The following is a 21,687-nucleotide window of genomic DNA, read 5'->3' on the forward strand; positions in this document are numbered from 1 at the left end:
ATTATGTTGTAGACTCATTTTACCTTGGGGTGTGTGATGTTATGGTAACATAGCTAGTTACCACCTCACTCTCTTTCTTCAACATTTATTCGCATGCCATGTCACCAAAATGCCTTGAGATGTGTGATGTTACTAGCTATGTTACTCCCACTATGAGCAGTCTAAGCTTCTTTATGCCCGCTTAATGCAAATCGTCGCACTGCTACCAGTAATCAATTGGCCCGCTGAATCTCCCGGATAACAATCTCGAGCGCTTGATCATCGGCCACAAGATCATTATGAGTCACGTTGGACACCTTGACCAGCCTATAATCCTTCCACTTGTTCTCCACCGCGAGGGCGCTCGCCAGATTCACCACTCCGTCACCGTCTCCGGCGACCGTGGCGGGCGTCGCATCGAGGTCATCCCCGGGGTACACAATCCTCTCAGTGGTCCTCACCCCGACCCCAACGATGTTGGTCACCGGAACCCCGGGAGGCGGCAGGGAGCCGCCGAACAGCGGCAGCACGCGGGACTCGTATGGCCCGACGGCCTCGCCGAACCCGATGGCGACAAGGTAGTCCGCCACGTCGCCGGCCGAGTAGTTCCTGCTCTTGGTGATCACCAGCGGCTGCGCGGTGCCGAAGACAGCCGGGCTGGGGCTTGGCAGCAGCCAGAGGCTCGTCTGCTGGCTCCTGCCCGCCGCCAGCAGCGCCCGCGCGTCCACGAACGGCAGGCCGTAGTTGTTCCCGGAGACGAGCGTGACCATGCCTAGCACGATGCCTCCCCACGGAGCGGCGACGGGCACGAAGCCCCTCACGAAGCGCTGCCGCCAGGCCGGCGGCTGCCGGATGAGCAGCTGGTGCGTCAGCGGGCCGCCGGCGCTGTGGGTCACGATCGTCACGGGCCTGCCACCGTTCAGCCGGCTCGCCCGCTCGACGAGTCCCTTGAGCGCACGGAGGAAGGCGTCGCCGACCCTGGACGGGTGCCCCGCCGGCGCCACCACGTACCGGAAGTCGTAGGGCGCGCCGAACATGGTCTCGCCATCCCGGTACCCCACCTTCTCCAGCCGCTCCACCAACTGTTGAAATATTGGGCCTACACTTAGTGGCCCATAATAGATTTCAGATTTTCCCTATAAATCTCAAAGCCCACTTAGTGGCAGCCTTGTGAGTTTGAGCCCAAGTTGGTGGCAGCTCACTAGGGAGTGGCAAGAGGTGGGAAGTTTAGTCCCACATGGAAAGTTGGGAGGAAGTTAGACCACCTTATAAGGTGGGTTGTTTCACCACTAGTAAGTGAGTGAGAATAGGAGTGCTACACGCGCGCTCCTCCTCCTCCTCGCTCGCTCGTCTCGTCTCGACTCGACTCGACTCGACACGTCACGACACGACGCGCGCCGCGCGTCGCGCTCGTGGTGAGTGGATTGAGCCTCGAGCCGAGACTTTCCTTACTTTTTGCAGCTCAGGAAAACGAACAGAGTCTTAGACGGACGCGTCGCAGTTAGTCGGTTCGGGTCGCTCCCGGATCGTGGGCTATCTGTAACCGACTCGAAACGTTCGTGCGACGTGGGAGTGGCCCACGTTGCCTAGGGTTTCCCGAGCCTATATAATCTCCTGCCCGGCTACCGCGAGAAACACATCTAATACACGAGTTAGGGTTTCCACCTCTCTCTCGCTTGCGCCGCCATCGTAGCCTACTCCATCCCGCGCGCCGACGTGCATCGGCGAACGGGAGAGCAGGTCTCCGGAACCGCTCGTCCTTGCGATCCTGTACGGGAGAGGGCGAATTAGGTTTTTGGGAAGCGCTCGCGCGACTGCTCAAGCTCTCCATCACGGGTCGCCTTCCGTCCAAGTCGGGCGGTGCTGCCTACCGTCGTCTACAACGCCGTCTACTTCGACCCGTCGTCCCCGTCGTCAACAACGTTGTCATCAACAACGTTACTGCTGCGACATCGTCCGCTACACCTCCACCGGATCGGTACGTGCGACATATCTCGATCTGTTTAGCGATGGATGTTGTACTTGTTTGCTCTGCTACTTGTTCATGTTGATCACTGCATCTAGTATGTTCGAGTTTCACATGTTAGTAGTTACCTGTCGTCATGCTTAATATTCTGGAATTAATCATGGAAATTGTGCCTAATTATCCAACAATCCAAAAACCTAATTGTAGGCAATTTCCTGAGTTAACAATGGCTGGTTTTTCCGATGCACCGAGGCCGGATAAGTTTACCGGTGTGCACTTTAAGAGATGGCGGTATAAGGCCATGCTCCGGCTTACTCATCCGAAAGTGTTCGATGTTACTCGATGGTTTACTCGAAGGAACTATATCTGATCAAGATCGGAACAAGTTCAAGGAAAACAATACTCTCTTTGTCGGATGCGTTACGAGCATTCTTGCTGATCGTCCGTGTGATGTGTACATGCACATAACGGATGGTAAAGAGCTCCGGGAGGCACCGAATGCTAAGTTCGGTGCAACCGATGCGAGCGATGAATCGTACATCATGGAGAACTTCCATGACATCAGGATGGTTAACAACCGTTCTGTAGTCGAACAAGCTCATGAGATACAGTGCATTGCGAAAGAGCTTGAGCTCCTTAAGTGTGCCTTACCTGACAAGTTTGTGGCTGGATGCATCATCGCTAAGTTGCCCCCTTCATGGAGGAACTTTGCCACAACTCTCAAACACAAGAGACAGGAGATATCAGTTGAAAATCTGATAGCATCTCTTGATGTTGAGGAGAAAGCTCGGGCTAAGGATAATACCGAGAAAGGAGAGGGTCGGTCTAGCGCCAACATGGTGCGGAAGAAACCCTACAGACAAGAACAAAGGGAATAACAAGCCCTCCTTCAATAAGCCTATGAAGACTACAACCTTCAAGAAGAAGAAGATGATAAACAAAGCAGATCCGAGCTGCTTTACATGTGGAGAGACTGGCCACTTTTCTAAGGACTGTCCCGGAGAGGGCAGACCGCAAGAAAAAGGCGAGGCAAGTCAACACGGTGACCGCTAGCAATGCTGATGGGTACGGTAATCTCTTTACTTGTTCTTTCGGTACTTCAATCTCCATGTTGGTGGATTGATACATGTGCTAATGTTCATGTGTGTGCTGACATATCCATGTTCACTTCTTACCAGGTCGCCCGGGATTCTTCCGTCTTGATGGGGAATGGGTCACATGCTTCTGTTCGTGGTGTTGGCACGGTAGATCTGAAGTTCACTTCGGGGAAGATCGTGCAGCTGAGGAACTGTTATCACCAGAATTTGACCAAGTCAGAGGTGGGCCGCGATCAAGATGGACGTGAAGAAATATATATATATATATATAGAAAAAGTATGTGGATCGGCCTTTTATACCAAGTTGGGCTTAATTGCCCGGATATACGTAACATATTAGATCGCATCTTAGTTTAGAGATAGAATCTTACTCGTGCACGGTTTAGTGCACGCCCACATTAGAAAGTCCGCGGGACTATAAATATGTATCTAGGGTTTATGGAATAAACAACCAACGTTCAACCACAAACAAATCTCGGCGCATCGCCAACCCCTTCGTCTCGAGGGTTTCTACCGGTAAGCATCATGCTGCCTAGATCGCATCTTGAGATCTAGGCAGCACAAGCCTGCCTACGTTGTTCATGCGTTGCTCGTACTGAAGCCTTTTTGATGGCGAGCAACGTAGTTATCTTAGACATGTTAGGGTTAGCATTGTTCTTCATGCTGCATGCTTTCGTAGTGCAACCCTTGCATGTCTAGCCGCCCTTACGCCTATCTTAGGCGTAGGGGCGGCACCCCGCTTGATCATAGTTTAGTAGATCTGATCCGTTACGATTGCTCCTTGTTCCACAAGGATTAGTTTAATATCTGCAATAGTTAGGCCTTACAAAGGGGGGGAGGATCCAGCGACACGTAGGGTGTCGTTCGTTGGCCCTAAGCAGGATGTTCCGAGGATCAACCTCGTGTTGGTTTTTAGGCCTTGTTTAGGATCGGCTTACGATCACCGTGCGTGGTCGCGAGGCCCAACCTGGAGTAGGATGATCCGATTATGCGGTGAAAACCCCACATCGTCGTAGATCTCATTAGCTTTACCTTGATCAAGCAGGACCACCATATATTCGGACACCCCGTCTGAATCATGGGTGGATCGGCTCTTTGAGCCGATTCACGGGATAACCCGAGAGCCGATCGAGGCTCGTATTTAACGTTTACGTGTGTGCCCTGCAGGAAACTAAGCGAGGCATCATCCACACCTTCCCGACCAGGTATAGGTCAGGTGGCACGCCCTTGTGATAAACATCGGTGCGTGCGACCGGAAGGCTTTGCGGGCCGTCGCTCGGAGGGACTAGGGCCAGCCGCAGCCCTAGTTGTTCCCGGCTCTACGGTGTTGCCCGTCTCTGCCCGCCAGTGGGTTTCTGACGTCAACACATTCTGGCACGCCCGGTGGGACCGTCGACGACATCCACGACATCGCCATCTACATCCAAGATGGCGGAAGACACTCCGGTCACATACGCGGATCCGCTCGATGAGCTCAAGAAGAAGCATGACGAGATCAAGGCAACCCTCGAAGCCGAACTCATCGGCTCCTTCCACCGAACCCGCTCCCATGGCGTCGGGTGGAAGGGTTTCACACCTGAAGGCGCGCTCGATGGAGTGGACCTGTCCGCTCCGTCGGAAGAACGCACCAGGTCGGCTGCGGCGGGAGATCAACTACATGGTGGCTCATTCGCTGCACCGTCACTCCGAGAGCTCGGTGAACACCTTGGAGCGTGTCGCTCGCGCGTCGTCCGGGAAATCATGAGTCACCGGTACTCCCTATCGGGACCGGCTGCGGGGACTTTCAAAGGAGAGATGCCGCTCCAGCCCCGGCCGTTCGCATGGGCAGCACCGGAACTGCCGAACTCATCGGCATACGTCGTCTACAAGATTGGTGGTGATCCTAGTGACTACCAATTCCTGCACGAGCCACCCAAGGAGGTCCCGCACGGATACGCGTGCGCATACGTGCCGAACGGCAACGCCTTGGCACTCTCGAACCAGGCTGCAATAACGGCGGCCTCCGGAACGGCGGGAGGAACGTCGGGAGCCGATCTCGAGAAGCAGTCGTGGCTGGCTAAGTACGCCACCCCGACAAACCTCCAGAGCCCAGCTCCTGCAGTTGGCTTAGAACCAGAAAAACAAGCATGGCTGGTTAAGTATGCCACCCCGGCGAATCTTCAGGGTTCGACACCTTCAGCCATCTCAGCGGATCAGATTTGTGCGATTCTGAAAGATCAGTTCGGCATGATGCCGAAAAGAAAGGCGTTCGGCTACACCAAGCCGTACCCCAACAGCTACGAACTGATCCCGCTGCCACCTAAATATCGGCTCCCGGACTTCACAAAGTTCAGTGGATCAGACGGGTCCAGCTCCATCGAGCATGTGAGCCGATATTTGGCACAGCTGGGCACGATCTCAGCGTCAGATGAGTTGCGCGTGAGGTTCTTCTCGTAGTCCCTCACAGGATCGGCTTTCGGGTGGTACACATCGCTACCACCGAACTCCATCCAGACCTGGAAGCAGTTGGAAGAGCGGTTCCATGAGCGGTACCATTCGGAAGCTTCCGAGTCTAGCATTGCCGATCTAGCACAACTACGTCGAAGCGCGGAGAAGCTGTGACGAGAATACATCCAGCGCTTCAGGAATCTTAGGAACCGATGCTTTTCGGTTCGTATAAATGAGAAGGAAGCGATCGAGTTGGCGGTAGCGAGGCCTTGCAACACAGCTCAAGGACACGGCCTCCCAAGCAGATTATCCCTCGCCGGCGCACATGGTTCGGAAACTTTCAGCATATGAACAGCGCCACCCGGACCTGTACCAAGACAAGTTCAAGCGTGCGGTGGCCCCGGTCGATGCGAGAGGAAGACGAAGTTCCTGCGGGAGACCAAGAAGTAGCGATGGCTGAGTGGACTCGGGGAGGAACCCCGTGTCCTGCAAGTGGGTAAAGCCACCGGGCCCGCCCGGGGGATTTGATTTTGACGTGACCAAGACCGAGCAAATCTTCGACCTCCTACTCAAGGAAAAGCGATTGAAGATACCCGAAGGTCTCAAGTTCCCCACGGCGCAAGAGCTGAATGGAAAGCCATCACGCAAATGGCATAACTCGCTCTCCCATGCCACCAACGACCGCGGGGTGTGGCGTCGGCACATCCACGCGGCGATAGAGAACGGGCGTCTAATTTTCAACCGAGTACGCCATGAAGGTCGACACACACCCCTTCCCCGCCGTAAACATGGTGGAGTATGCTTGCCATGCGGGGTGCCAGCCGGGTTTCCTGTGCAATATCAACATGGTAGATCTTGGACACCACGGCGGCAAGGATGGAGATGAGGGCAGCTGCTCTCATAGCAAAGATACAGAGGAAGCCGCTCCACGCGATCGGCCCCGCCGAGACGGCAAGCGCTACGTCACAGAGGGAGAAGTGAAGAACATAAGATATCAGCGACCTCTCTCTGATCACCTCCTCAACAAGTATGTGGGTCAGTACGACCAACGCCGGCGGTCCAGCGATGATGATGAAAGAGTTCGTCCGGCCGGAGAGGCCGGAAGACATCGTCGGCGGAATCACGATGAGGAGGAGCACGAGCGTTGTGCCAAGGGAAAGGCAAGGGAGCAAGGCGACGAGGACGGACATCGGAATTGTCCCTTCTTCGAGCACTCGCTGGGATTCGGGAATGAGCCGATTGCCAACAATCGGCAATTGCCCAGAATGCAACCGGAAGAAGAAGGAGGCAGCCAACGTGTCCGTGTTCGAGCGCTTAGGACCTCTCCCGCCACAGAGCAAACGAACTGAGTCCCCTCGGTTGGAAGATCTCGAAGATTCAGAAGACGAGGGAGAAGAAGAAGACAGGTACCACCGGCCAAGGTGGTGCCCTGACGGACTCAGCCGTTCCCAAAAACGCAGGGTTCAACGATTGCGCGGCCTGGAAGAAGCCGAGAGGTTATACTTGCATACATTGAGGAAGGCAAGGCCTGACCTGGCTGCAAAGGTTCAGCGAACCCTGGATGAAGAGGGTCGTCCACGGAAAATGGAGTGGCGCCCCAAGCAAAGGAAAGCCGATGATGAAGCATCGGCTGGCACAAACATGGTGCTCGTTCTTCCGGCAGAGCTCAGTGCTCCACGGTTACACGATACATCCAAGGTAGACGACAACAAGCGCACCAACATGATAAAGTCAGAGATTGGGCTGGTCTTATCTACCGGCCTGAACGAGTAGCAAGAGCACATCAAGGAGCAAAACATGGCGAGGCTGATCCTTGTGATCGGCCCCAAAAATTCATGAAGGGACATCACAAAACCTTCGCCGAGCAAACAACGTGGAGGCCGATTCCAGCAATCGGCCAAAATTATCCTCACCCACCGTTCCGCTTGAGTTCAACATGTTATCCCACGAGCCGATACCATCAATCCTCTTGACAGAATCGGCTCGGGGGGGGCACCCAGGTGGATAAAATACGAGGATATGCAACTAGAAGCGCCTCATCCTTTGGTGATGAGTATTGGAATATGGGGGCCGATGCACTAGTCGGCCGTAAAAAAAAAATAAACATCTGAAATTCGAAAATTTTCGAGCACAGCCGATGCAGCAGACATCGACTTAAGGATATGGAAGCCGATGCGTGGCCATCGACTCAAGAGGAATAACTGTTACGATCAGAGGGTCAATGGAGCACTAATGGAAGAGCTCCTCAATGGAGTAATCTAAAGGTTTGAATCCTCTCTTCAAGAACAATGACAGGAGCAGCCTGGACGTGCGGATCAGGTCAAGGATGGATCGCATCAGATCCACCAAAGGAAAGGAGCCGATCTGGCCGGCAAGAACTGAAGAAACTCGGGGGGCAGCTCACCTTGAAGGTTCTCTGCTTGGGGCCACGTCATGAGTTAAGGCTAATGTCGGCGCATGTGTCTGGTTCGCCTTCACTAAGGCTCGGGGGGCAGCTCGCCCTGAAGGTCATTGCTCTAGGGAGCCGATTTAGGTGGAATCGGCTAGCCCTGCGACACAACTGGTTTAGAGAGCGGTGTTCTGTTACAGAGTCATCAGTTTGGGCATCCAAGACGGTTCCAGGGCTCTTTTAAAATCGCTTGCTCGAAGATCAAGTCGCCAGCTTGCCAAGATCGGCTGTGTCATCGTCATCGGCAGAAGCCAGCTAGCTGGGAGGGATGTCTGAATTGGCCCGTCTCGCAGATTATCATGAAACTGATGCGGTACCATCAGTCACTAAGCATAGATTAGGCCAACAGTCGACAAACTCGACATGAAAGAAATCGGCGAAATCAAGCTAAAGGGATTCTTCATTAATGTGCGGATTTCTTACAATGGGGAGCCGATTGCTCAAGGAGGGAAGAACAAAAGAAGGGTCTATTGACCAATCTACTACTGCTAGGCCTACACTGTTAGATCCTAATCTACGGGCCATCACTGCCCTCATCGTCATCCTCGGAACTCTCATCGGCACTGCTGCCGATGGGCTCCTCGTCGCTACTCCCGTAGCCCTCCACGGGGGCTTCATCCCCGTCTTTGTCGTCGCTGCTGTCGTCGTCCCACCACATGCGGAGGCGCTTCGCTGGCGGGTAGCCCTCGAGGGAGTCGTCGTCGTCGTCGTCGTCTTCTTCTCCTTCTTCTTCAGAGGTGGGGCAGCCGTCCCAGGAGGACTGGTCGTCCTCACTTTTGGGCTCCAGTTCCCCATCGGCGAGGAACTGAAGATCTTCATCCCCGCTGGTCAAGGACTTGTCGTCCTCAGACCAAATGGAGGAGGCATGGCTCTCCTCGTCCCAGTCTTCTGGGGCACGAATTTCTGGCGGCGTCTCGCGGGAGGAGTCGGACCCGTAGGAAAACTCGGAGGAAGAGGGAGAAGACATGGCGGCACAGAGGGTTTTTGGTGCTAATGCGAGGAGGACGAAGGAGACGCAAGTTGTTTAGAACGGTTAAATAAAGGGGATATGGGAGAGATTCAATGCCACGGCGGTTTCCGAGGAGGTGTTGCCCAACGAGGAAAATTTTACGGCCACGTGGAGAAGTGGAAGGGGCAAGGCATCGTGATGGGGATTACTGCGGCAGCTCGCTCTGCCACGACATGACCCGACGAGAGAAAGCGTAATGATTTTGGAAATGTCATTTCCAAAACCAGGGGGGCATGTGTTATCACCAGAATTTGACCAAGTCAGAGGTGGGCCGCGATCAAGATGGACGTGAAGAAATATATATATATATATATAGAAAAAGTATGTGGATCGGCCTTTTATACCAAGTTGGGCTTAATTGCCCGGATATCTGTAACATATTAGATCGCATCTTAGTTTAGAGATAGAATCTTACTCGTGCACGGTTTAGTGCACGCCCACATTAGAAAGTCCGCGGGACTATAAATATGTATCTAGGGTTTATGGAATAAACAACCAACGTTCAACCACAAACAAATCTCGGCGCATCGCCAACCCCTTCGTCTCGAGGGTTTCTACCGGTAAGCATCATGCTGCCTAGATCGCATCTTGCGATCTAGGCAGCACAAGCCTGCCTACGTTGTTCATGCGTTGCTCGTATCGAAGCCTTTTTGATGGCGAGCAACGTAGTTATCTTAGACATGTTAGGGTTAGCATTGTTCTTCATGCTGCATGCTTTCGTAGTGTAACCCTTGCATGTCTAGCCGCCCTTACGCCTATCTTAGGCGTAGGGGCGGCACCCCGCTTGATCATAGTTTAGTAGATCTGATCCGTTACGATTGCTCCTTGTTCCACAAGGATTAGTTTAATATCTGCAATAGTTAGGCCTTACAAAGGGGGAGGATCCGGCGACACGTAGGGTGTCGTTCGTTGGCCCTAAGCGAGGATGTTCCGAGGATCAACCTCGTGTTGGTTTTTAGGCCTTGTTTAGGATCGGCTTACGATCACCGTGCGTGGTCGCGAGGCCCAACCTCGGAGTAGGATGATCCGATTATGCGGTGAAAACCCCACATCGTCGTAGATCTCATTAGCTTTACCTTGATCAAGCAGGACCACCATATATTCGGACACCCCGTGCTGAATCATGGGTGGATCGGCTCTTTGAGCCGATTCACGGGATAACTCGAGAGCCGATCGAGGCTCGTATTTAACGTTTACGTGTGTGCCCTGCAGGAAACTAAGCGAGGCATCATCCACACCTTCCCGACCGGGTATAGGTCAGGTGGCACGCCCTTGTGATAAACATCGGTGCGTGCGACCAGAAGGCTTTGCGGGCCGTCGCTCAGAGGGACTAGGGCCAGCCGCAGCCTTAGTTGTTCCCGGCTCTACGGTGTTGCCCGTCTCTGCCCGCCAGTGGGTTTCTGACGTCAACAGGAACGTGCAGCATGTCCCTACTATGAACAAGAATCTCGTTAGCGGCTCCCTTCTATGCAGAGATGGGTTTAAGGTTGTTTTAGAGTCGAATAAAGTAGTTGTTTCCAAGTTTGGACAATTTATTGGTAAAGGCTATGAGTGCGGAGGCTTGTTCCGCTTTTCGCTTTACGATTTCGGTAATAAGTCTGTGAACCATATATGTGGCAATGTTAGTGATGATACCGGTGTTTGGCATTCTCGTTTATGTCACATCAATTTTGGTTTAATGTCTCGGCTATCCGAGTTTAAGTTTAATTCCGAATTTCACCATTGCCAAAGGTTCTAAGTGCCATAGTTGTGTGCAATCAAAGCAACCTCGGAAGCCTCACAAGGCGGCCGAGGAGAGAAACCTGGCACCTCTAGAACTCATACATTCCGATCTATGCGAGATGAATGGTGTGTTGACAAAAGGTGGAAAGAGATATTTCATGACATTGATTGATGATGCGACTAGATTTTGCTATGTTTATTTGTTGCGAACTAAAGATGAAGCTTTAGACTACTTTAAAATTTATAAGGCTGAAGTTGAAAATCAACTAGAGAGAAAGATCAAGCGTCTTAGGTCGGATCGTGGTGGCGAATATTTTCCTAAAATCTTTGATGAATTCCGTGAGGAACATGGCATTATTCATGAGAGGACGCCTCCCTATTCGCCCCAATCAAACGGGGTTGCCGAGAGGAAAAACCGCACGCTGACCGACTTGGTGAATTCCATGTTAGCCACTCGCTGGTTTATCAAAGGCATGGTGGGGGGAGGCTTTATTGACTTCATGTCATGTCCCGAATAGAGTTCCTAACAAGAATAAAGATAAAACCCCTTACGAGGAGTGGTCCGGGAGAAAACCATCACTTTCGTATTTGCGCACATGGGGATGTTTGGCGAAAGTCAATATTCCAATTACTAAGAAGCGCAAACTCGGACCAAAGACAGTGGATTGTATCTTTCTAGGTTATGCTCCGCGGAGTGTAGGCTATAGATTTTTAGTAGTTCAATCTGAAGTACACGATATGCATGTTGATACTATTATGGAATCTCGTGATGCAACATTCTTTGAGAATATGTTTCCTATGAAAGATATGCATAGCATTGCTAGAATTTCTACTCGAGATAGTTCCTGAATCTAGTACATCTAATGAGTATTTTGAACAATCACATGAGATTGTCATTGAGAAGGATGACAATGAAGCTCCTAAACGGAGCAAGAGACGGAGGATTGAAAAATCCTTTGGTGATGATTTCATTGTGTACCTTGTGGATGATACTCCCACGTCCATTGCGAGAGGCATATGCATCTCCAGATGCAGATGACTGGAAAGAAGCTGTCCAAAATGAGATGGACTCGATTCTTTCTAATGGAACTTGGGAGTTGTCAGAACGACCCCACGGATGCAAGCCTGCAGGTTGCAAATGGGTGTTCAAGAAGAAGCTAAGACCTGATGGTACTATTGAAAAGTACAAGGCGCGGCTTGTAGCGAAAGGCTACACACAGAGAGAAGGCGAAGATTACTTCGACACCTATTCACCTGTCGCTAGACTTACCACCATTCGAGTACTACTATCCATGGCTGCCTCCTATGGTCTTATCGTTCATCAAATGGACGTAAAGACAACTTTCCTTAATGGAGAGTTGGAAGAGGAAATCTATATGGATCAGCCTGATGGGTTTGTAGTAAAAGGTGCGAGAGAGAAAGGTGTGCAAGTTGCTGAAATCTTTATATGGCCTGAAACAAGCACCTAAGCAATGGCATGAGAAGTTTGACGGAACTTTGACTTCCGTAGGCTTTGTTGTCAATGAGGCTGACAAGTGCGTTTACTATCGCCATGGTGGGGGCGAAGGTGTTATACTATGTTTGTATGTGGATGATATTCTGATCTTTGGTACAAACATGAAAGTAATACACGAGGTCAAGTCTTTCTTGTCAAAGAGCTTTGATATGAAAGATCGGGGAGAAGCTGATGTGATTCTGAACATCAAGCTGATTAAGAACGAGAGTGGGATTACTCTAACGCAATCCCATTATGTTGAGAAGATCTTGAGCCGGTTCGGCTATATTGATAGCAAGCCTTCTTCAACACCTTATGATCCCGGTGTGACACTACGCAAGAACCGGAGGATTGCCATAGATCAATTGAGATATTCTCGGATCGTTGGCTCACTCATGTACTTAGCGAGCGCGACTAGACCCGACATCTCTTTTGCTGTTAGCAAGTTGAGTAGGTTCATGTCAAACCCGGGTACTGATCATTGGCATGCACTTGATAGGGTCATGCGCTACCTATGTGGTACAATGAGTTATGGGATTCATTATTCAGGGCACCCAGCTGTGCTTGAAGGATATAGTGATTCGAATTGGATCTCAGATGTAGCTGATCTGTACGCCACAAGTGGGTATGTATTTACCTTTGGAGGTGGCGCAGTGTCATGGAGATCTTGTAAGCAAACCATATTGACGAGGTCAACTATGGAAGCAGAACTTATCGCTTTAGACACAACCACTCGTTGAATCGGAATGGTTGCGTGAGCTCTTGATGGACTTGCCTGTGGTTGAAAAACCTGTTCCGGCAATCCTTTTGAATTGTGACAATCAAACTGTAATTGTCAAAGTGAACAATTCTAAGGATAACGCGAAGTCATCAAGACACGTCAAGAGACGTTTGAAGTCTGTCGGAAATTGCGAAACTCCGGAGTAATAACTGTTACATATATTCAAACGAGACAAAAACTCGGCAGATCCCTTTACAAAGGGACTATCACGTAATGTGATAGAAAGTGCATCGAGGGAGATGGGTTTGAGACCCGTTGATGTTACGCCATAGTGGTAACCCAACCTTTGTGATCGGAGATCCCGTGAATTAGGACCTGAGAAGAACAAACTAGTGGTTTAATTGAGGAGAGTATTATGTAACCCTCTCTATGTGAAGATGCACAACTCTCGCTTGTCTGTAAGGCAGGTTGGCAACAAGCCTTAATGTGTTTATGTTGGCTATTTTAGCAAAGATGCTGTCCTACGGAGCATTCTTGAAATAACACACCTATATGAGTCCGATTGTTAAACGTCGCAATCTATGAGATTTGGGTGATCTCTAGTAAACTCATGAAGAGACCACGAAGTATGACGCATATGCTTCACCCGCGGGGTAGGCTACCGGCAGCCATGTACTCGGTTATGACTTTGAGTGAAACCCTGTTCACGCAAAACTTGCAATTCAAGGCTTAGTCCATTGTTCAAGTGTGAATGGATGTAGCTTAAGGTTCTAGGCGGAAGTTCAACTTAACAGTCTCCGCTGAAACACTGGTATATAAACAAGCAGTGAGTATTGGTAAATCTCTAAATGGGGATTTGAGATCTGGTGGGGGATTGTTGAAATATTGGGCCTACACTTAGTGGCCCATAATAGATTTCAGATTTTCCATATAAATCTCAAAGCCCACTTAGTGGCAGCCTTGTGAGTTTGAGCCCAAGTTGGTGGCAGCTCACTAGGGAGTGGCAAGAGGTGGGAAGTTTAGTCCCACATGGAAAGTTGGGAGGAAGTTAGACCACCTTATAAGGTGGGTTGTTTTACCACTAGTAAGTGAGTGAGAATAGGAGTGCTACACGCGCGCTCCTCCTCCTCCTCGCTCGTCTCGTCTCGACTCGACTCGACACGTCACGACGCGCGCCGCGCGCCGCGCTCCGCGCTCCGCGCTCGTGGTGAGTGGATTGAGCCTCGAGCCGAGACTTTCCTTACTTTTTGCAGCTCAGGAAAACGAACAGAGTCTTAGACGGACGCGTCGCAGTTAGTCGGTTCGGGTCGCTCCCGGATCGTGGGCTATCTGTAACCGACTCGAAACGTTCGTGCGACGTGGGAGTGGCCCACGTTGCCTAGGGTTTCCCGAGCCTATATAATCTCCTGCCCGGCTACCGCAGAAACACATCTAATACACGAGTTAGGGTTTCCACCTCTCTCTGCTTGCGCCGCCATCGTAGCCTACTCCATCCCGCGCGCCGACGTGCATCGGCGAACGGGAGAGCAGGTCTCCGGAACCGCTCGTCCTTGCGATCCTGTACGGGAGAGGGCGAATTAGGTTTTTGGGAAGCGCTCGCGCGACTGCTCAAGCTCTCCATCACGGGTCGCCTTCCGTCCAAGTCGGGCGGTGCTGCCTACCGTCGTCTACAACGCCGTCTACTTCGACCCGTCGTCCCCGTCGTCAACAACGTTGTCATCAACAACGTTACTGCTGCGACATCGTCTGCTACACCTCCACCAGATCGGTACGTGCGACATATCTCGATCTGTTTAGCGATGGATGTTGTACTGTTTGCTCTGCTACTGTTCATGTTGATCACTGCATCTAGTATGTTCGAGTTTCACATGTTAGTAGTTACTGTCGTCATGCTTAATATTCTGGAATTAATCATGGAAATTGTGCCTAATTATCCAACACCAACGTGTTCATGTACGAGAAATTCCTAAGCGTTTGAGAGAGGAACTGTTACGAAAATCGTCTGACCTTTACATATTGGGAAATTGTTGACTTACAGGCAGGCACAATTCAAGAACGAATTGATACTTACTTGCGGTCTGGATCGGGATAGCGGAAAGCTTGGGTGGAGCCAAAGAAGGGGACGCGCGTCTCGACGCCGGGGACGTTGAAGTAATCGTCGGAGGCGGTGTCGTACACGCTGGTCATCTGCTCGGCGAAGCACGGCACGTTGGCGGGGTCCTGGAGGGCCGAGTAGTTGAGGTAGAGCCGGAACCAGCCCTTCCCCTTGCGCTCGCCGCAGCGCGGCGACGACGGCCGGTAGAGCTCGGTGAGCCGCACGTCCAGCTCGTTGGTGGCGTAGCCGGGCACCAGGACGATGGGGTGCAACTGGTGCGGCGCTGCTGCTTCAAGTGAGCATGGCGCCGCTGCAACTAGCAGTAGTGGTAGTAACTGGACAAGAATTGGCAACGGAATCGCCATGAATGAACTGATCAAAATTCAGACTGCTCTTTGTAGATGGGGACATGCGAGTGGATCTTAATTGGGGCTTGCTGAAACAGATTCGCATTTATAAGTGAAGTACTATCCATGGATGAAAGAACCGTTCTGGTACAACCATTTCTGGTTCAAAGATCGCATTCGTCACAGTCCACACCAGTCGGTCAATGAAAATAATGTACTTAGCATGCAGTTGTTTACGTTTTGCCTCAAGTCCAAAGGGCTGGCGTCTGTGGACCGGAAGCTTTGCAATAATCGTTGTAATTAGCTTAAGATAATAGCTAGTACTACTGTATGCTGAGGCTTCGTCGGAAGCTTGTGCACCTACTGCTTTTGGGCTGGACTCACGCCCGTGATCCGAAACCCAAATCAGTTTGGTTTAGCTCGATCGTGACTTGACATCTACTACTCCAGTATATATGTCGGCCAATCGCGAGGACGATAGGATATTGTACCGCTCGGTCCACGGCAGAAACCATGGCCAGCTCGTCGTCCCAGGGAACCAAGGCGCCGGAACCAGAGCAGGCGGAGCATGATTCCTCCATGGAAGATCAATGCAAGGCGATCGCAGAGAAGATAACGAACACGGCCATTGAGGGGGAGAAGAAACCTAAGAAGAAGATGGTGCGATTCACACAGCAGCAGATCGACTGCTGCATCGCGAACGGGGAGCCGACGATCCGCACGGAGCACGACAGACCTGTGCTCATGGAAACCTTCACGCCGGATTTCCTGCCGCAGCACCTCCTCGACGCCCTCACCAGGATAGACCAAGACCGGAAGACCTATACGGCCAGGAGGACCACGCTGCAGGCAGCCCTCCGCAAGGAGCGGCAGGATATCCTGGACCAGTATTACGCTAAGGGCTACCCCGAGTACGAGGTTGATGATGACTACGAGAGGAAGAAGATGATGACGATGAAGTGGCTGAGCCTCGACCTGGCCGGAGAAGGTTTCGGCGCGCAGGGGGTCGTGAAGCACGCAGGGAGAACCTGGAAGCTCAACTGAAACTGAACTTTTTTTTTTTGACCTGCAACTGAAACTGAACTAGTATCTACTTGAGATTTTTACTGCGCAACCATCTATTGCAGCTTTACAAATACTTTTATTGTCAGATCTTGAGCAAAATCAAGTTTTGGAACAAAGTTCTACAAATTCCTATGGTTAGCCCCATTGGAAAACGTCCCGATAAACGTATGTTAGACTAACTTGAGCAAGTCAAGATGATTCTCAAGTTACTGCATGTCGCGATAATTTCCTGCTGGCCCAAAAGTTACCACACGATAATTTCCTGTGGGCTCAAAAGTTATCACGCGCAACGCTTCGGGATTGCTTTTTCAACGCTCACGCATGCCTAATCACGATTAAAAGAAAAGCGTAATGATTAATGATTAATCGTGCCTACCGCTTAATTAGCCGCTTCGGTTCTAATCGATGCGTTACCCCTCCGCTTCACACTTCATCGCGCTTAAGTGACCGCTTTTTTCCACTTTCCCGAACCTTGATCGGCGATTTCGTTTTTGCTGTTGTTGACAATATCACTCGGAAGTATTACAGAATATGTCCCACAGAAGGTGAAAATGTTTGAGAACATTTCCTGATAGGGTTAGAAGTGCACCTTTGGATAGTATATAAACATAAAGCCTGTTGTCAACACCCGGATTTTTAAGTCCAGATGCCTATTATGCCATACATCGCAATCCCAGGAATATTGTTGTTGCGAGACATAACAGTCGATATCATAAGTCATCATTCATTACAAACCATATTCGTCTTAAGATTCAGATCACATGATCCAATATTACACAAATAGTTGATCTATTGATCAACGAACACATTACATAGCGGAAGCGAAATAAAAGGGGACTCTATAGTCCACAGGCCAACACTTGACGTTGGAAGAACTCCTAGTTGGTGTAGACGTCCTGCTGACCGTCATCCTCGTACTGCTGCTCCTCTTCATAGTCTGGCCATTGGAATAGCCAGGGACACAGCCGTGAGTACTTTAACGTAGTCGCAAACTAATACTAATATAAGTACTATCAATTCTAGTATTGGTGTGCTAAGCTCTAGTTTATTTGCATAAAGCCAATTTTAGTTCACAAGCATTTGATGAAAGACTCTTTCATAGGCTAACTAACTCAAGTGGGAACATTAGTGTCATTCCCACAACTCAGTTGTGATTCAAGCCAAGTCACCATTCAATTCATCAACCATTTTCAAGAAAATTTGACAACGGTAACAGTATGGCCTTTCCAACTGCCCGTAACCGTGGACACGGCTATTCGAATAGATTTACACTCTGCAGAGGTTGCACACTTGTGCCATAACATTTGATTACATCCGTCAGGGATAACCTTGAATCATCGTAACTCAGTACGCGGATCATCAACCATAACCTTTCACTTACATACCGTAGTATAGGTACCTCTCCCCATGAGCTTGGCCTCCCAGTGAAGACAAACCGTCAGCCTGGGAACTGCACAGGGCTTGGGCCGGACAATTCACCTCATTTCACATCATATCACTTTTAACGAAGGCAGCCTCGGCATAACTCCTATGATGCTTGTTCAGAGGGAACCCATACTAAGATGCATAAATTTCCAGTTAAGCCCTACCCATAATCAGGTATTGTGGGGGTACTCAAATATTGGAAAGGTATCGCATTCAAACCAACCATCAGTTTTATCACTGTTCACCAAATCATTCATAAGTCATATTCACATTCAAAACCTTTCAATGGAATGACTCATCATTCCAAGGTTTTCAAATTCATTTCAAACTCACAAGTTCTCATCTAGAGTAGTCAATTTTATTTGTTAGCACTAGCAACTAGTCATGAGGGGTGCTACTTAACTCATAAGCTCCTTAGGCTAAGTTTGATACTCTTGCTCTACTCTAAACTTAGACCAAAGTTAACTATAAAAGTAAGCTTTAAATAAACCAAGTAAAAGTTTGCAATGTAAAACTTGGGATAGGATGATTGACATAAAGTGAAGTGGAGTGGTGCCTTGCTCAAGAGAGCTTTGCACTTGCAAGAATATTAGCTTGCCTTGGTTGGTGTACCGGTCAAAGTGGTCTTCCTCCTCTTGGTAGTAGACCTCCTCCTCCTGGTACTCCTCGGTACTAGCGTCTAAAAACGGATACGAGGTAACAATCACCACACAAGGTTCAAGAGCTTTACTAAGCACACAATGGGTACACACAACTATTCTAGCATCATTACACACCTAACATGTTAGTTGGATTGGTTTTCTTTATTTAATAAAAATAATTTCCTCTCATTACAATAATGAGTTAGAGTTACTATTTAGTTCTTGGAGGAAATAATTTCCTCTCATTGAATCTTGTTAAGATTTAATCTCCTCAAGTGAGTAAGGTATGAACCCATGTTGACTAATGTCAACCATTCATAATCCTCATTTGGGGAAAGATTTAAATGAGGTAGAATACCTCATACCATTTAGCAATACCACTTATGATTTAACATCACCAAGTAATTCAATGTGAGAGTAAATAGACCAGGGTCACAATCTCATATGAAGTTACTTGGGACAAGATTTAAATGAGGCAAAACACCTCATATGATTTATTCTATAGTTTTGGACAATATCATTTGACTAGAATAGCCATAAAGTCCTTTCTTTAAGCTAGGCCATGATCACTCAAATTAACCATGTCATATTATTGCAGAAACAATTAATGTAAGTGAAATGTGAGCTATTAGAGTTTAAATCAACTCAAAATAATTTTTGGTTGATTTTTAATAATTGTTTGAATTTGCAAAAGTCCCTGACTTGTTATTTTTGTCATATTAATTCTACAACGGATCTCAAGGTGAGACCAGTGGGGCTGTGTAGATCGTTTCTCTAGCTTTCTATCAATATGAAATTCACAAAATTTGGCTAAGCCAAACATATTCTATTGAAGTTTGAAAACAGGGTCAGTATTCAATTTGATTTAAACAGAAATTCGAAATTCAAACATTTGGGCCGCGCGGGAAAACTAAACGGGCCGATTTCATTTAAACAGGCAAAGGGCCAGCCCACCACGCATCCACGACGCGTGGGCTGCCTGACAGGTGGGCTCCACCCGTCAGCCTCTCTTCTAACGCGAAGCGGTACGGGGGTGTGTTAGACGTTGGATTAGATTGAGATCTAACGGCTCGGGTTCGTCGTTGTTGTGGGTATAATTTATGGGTATATCAACGGCATAGCCTAGATCCGGAAAGCCCGGGTGGCCCACAGGTGGTGATGTGGCATGTGGCCCATTGGGCGGCCCAGTTGCTGTAGATCCTGAAGGATGAAGTCCAGCCCAAGAATAGGAAGCCGGATCCCAACCGACTTACGAAGGAGGCCGGATCCGTGAAGGCCCATGAAGTATCCGGATCCAGCACGTTCTTAGAGGAAGGTGGATCCTTGACATACACGGCAAGATATTGTACCGTAGTTAGACAACTTGTATTCCGGCTAGGACTCTCCTTGTAAACCCTAGATCCGTGCGCCTATATAAGCCGGATCCCGGGAGCCCTAGAGGCACAACCACAACTCATTGTAACAACGCGAAAGCGCCCAGATAATTCCAGACAAGCAGCAGTAGGCCCTGTCATCGTGCAGGTGTTCCGAAGCTGGGTAAATCGCGTACCACCGTCCCGTGTGCACTCCGCCCGATGGCCCCTACTTCTTCTCCCCCTCGGGAGGATCCCTCCTCCGAGGTACCGTCGAATAGGCAACGACAGTTGGCGCCTGATACGTCTCAAACGTATCTATAATTTCTTATGTTCCATGCTACTTTATTGATGATACTCACATGTTTTATACACATTATATGTCATATTTATGCGTTTTTCGGAACTAACCTATTGACGAGATGCCGAAGGGCCAGTTGCTGTTTTCTGCTGTTTTTGGTTTCAGAAATCCTAGTAAGGAAATATTCTCGGAATCGGACGAAATCAATGCCCAGCATCCTATTTTTCCACGAAGCTTCCAGAACACCCGAGAGCCAGCAGAGGAGGGCCACAGGGCCACCAGATGATAGGGCGGCGCGGCCAGGGCCTGGGCCGCGCCCCCCTATTGTGTCACCGCCTCGTCAGCCCTCCGACTCCGCCTCTTCGCCTATTTAAGCCTCCTCGACCTAAAACTTCGATACGGAAAAGCCACGGTACGAGAAACCTTCCAGAGCCGCCGCCATCGCGAAGCCAAGATCTGGGGGACAGGAGTCTCTGTTCCGGCACGCCGCCGGGACGGGGAAGTGCCCCCGGAAGGCCTCTCCATCGACACCACCGCCATCTTCATCAACGTTGCTGTCTTCCATGAGGAGGGAGTAGTTCTCCTTCGAGGCTAAGGGCTGTACCGGTAGCTATGTGGTTAATCTCTCTCCTATGTACTTCAATACAATGATCTCATGAGCTGCCTTACATGATTGAGATTCATATGAGTTTTGTATCACTATTCATCTATGTGTTACTCTGGTGATGTTATTAAAGTAGTCTATTCCTCCTCCATGGTGTAATGGTGACAGTGTGTGCATCATGTAGTACTTGGCGTAGGTTATGATTGTAATCTCTTGTAGATTATGAAGTTAATTATTGCTATGATAGCATTGATGTGATCTATTCCTCCTTCATAGTGTGATAGTGACAGTGTGCATGCTATGTTAGTACTTGGTGTAATTACAATGATCTATCATGCACTCTAAGGTTATTTAAATATGAACATTGAATGTTGTGGAGCTTGTTAACTCCGGCATTGAGGTGCTCTTGTAGCCCTACGCAATTAGTGGTGTTCATCATCCAACAAGAGAGTGTAGAGTGGTTTTATTATGTGATCAATGTTGAGAGTGTCCACTAGTGAAAATATGATCCCTAGGCCTTGTTTCTAAGCATCGAAACTCCGTTTATTTACTGTTCTGTTGCATGTTTACTCGCTGCCATATTTTATTCAGATTGCTATTATCACTCATATACATCCATATCTATTATATACTAAAAGCAAAATACGGAACTAAAATAGAGACACCATATTAATCCACATCACTTAAATTATTTTAACAGTTAGATCTAAAACTTATGGCTAGAATTTAACAAAATTTTAATAGTTACGTACCTAAAAAGCAGTTCGGTTGACACGCTAAATATCAGTCGGTTGCCACGATCAATTCCGAAAGGAAACTATCGTGTTGGGGCCATGTTTCCACGTAAGTCAAATAACAATGGACAGTCCATGTGGTGTACGGGAGATTAAAAAAACCCAGATTTAATCGATGTAGTACTATTTATACGTTACAAACGTGTCTTCTATTTCGTTATACCAATCTAGCTACCACCTTACAAAAAAGCGGAGGTC

General features: G+C 49.3%; 1 protein-coding gene across 1 annotated transcript; it reads right to left on the bottom strand.

The window, feature by feature from the left end:
- Positions 1 to 177: 177 nt before the first annotated feature.
- On the bottom strand, positions 178 to 15,464 carry LOC124680325 (lecithin-cholesterol acyltransferase-like 1). Its single transcript, XM_047215393.1, has 5 exons — positions 15,448 to 15,464; positions 15,159 to 15,246; positions 14,937 to 15,055; positions 14,807 to 14,831; positions 178 to 1,061 (listed from the first exon to the last, which is right to left on the bottom strand). The coding sequence occupies exons 1-5, from the start codon at positions 15,462 to 15,464 to the stop codon at positions 213 to 215; spliced, it is 1,098 nt and encodes a 365-aa protein (XP_047071349.1). The 3' UTR covers positions 178 to 212.
- Between the last annotated feature and the right edge of the window lie 6,223 nt (positions 15,465 to 21,687).

This window comes from Lolium rigidum, unplaced genomic scaffold (genome assembly GCF_022539505.1).
Source record: "Lolium rigidum isolate FL_2022 unplaced genomic scaffold, APGP_CSIRO_Lrig_0.1 contig_12949_1, whole genome shotgun sequence".
Classification (NCBI taxonomy): Eukaryota; Viridiplantae; Streptophyta; class Magnoliopsida; order Poales; family Poaceae; genus Lolium; species Lolium rigidum.

Excerpts from the sequence above, each read along its gene's own strand:
- LOC124680325 (XM_047215393.1), bottom strand. Across the intron at positions 15,056-15,158 it reads CTCACCGAGCTCTACCGGCC|CAGATGACCAGCGTGTACGA; the intron begins GTCGTCGCCGCG and ends TGCTTCGCCGAG. Across the intron at positions 14,832-14,936 it reads TATCCCGATCCAGACCGCAA|GAATTTCTCGTACATGAACA; the intron begins GTAAGTATCAAT and ends TCAAACGCTTAG.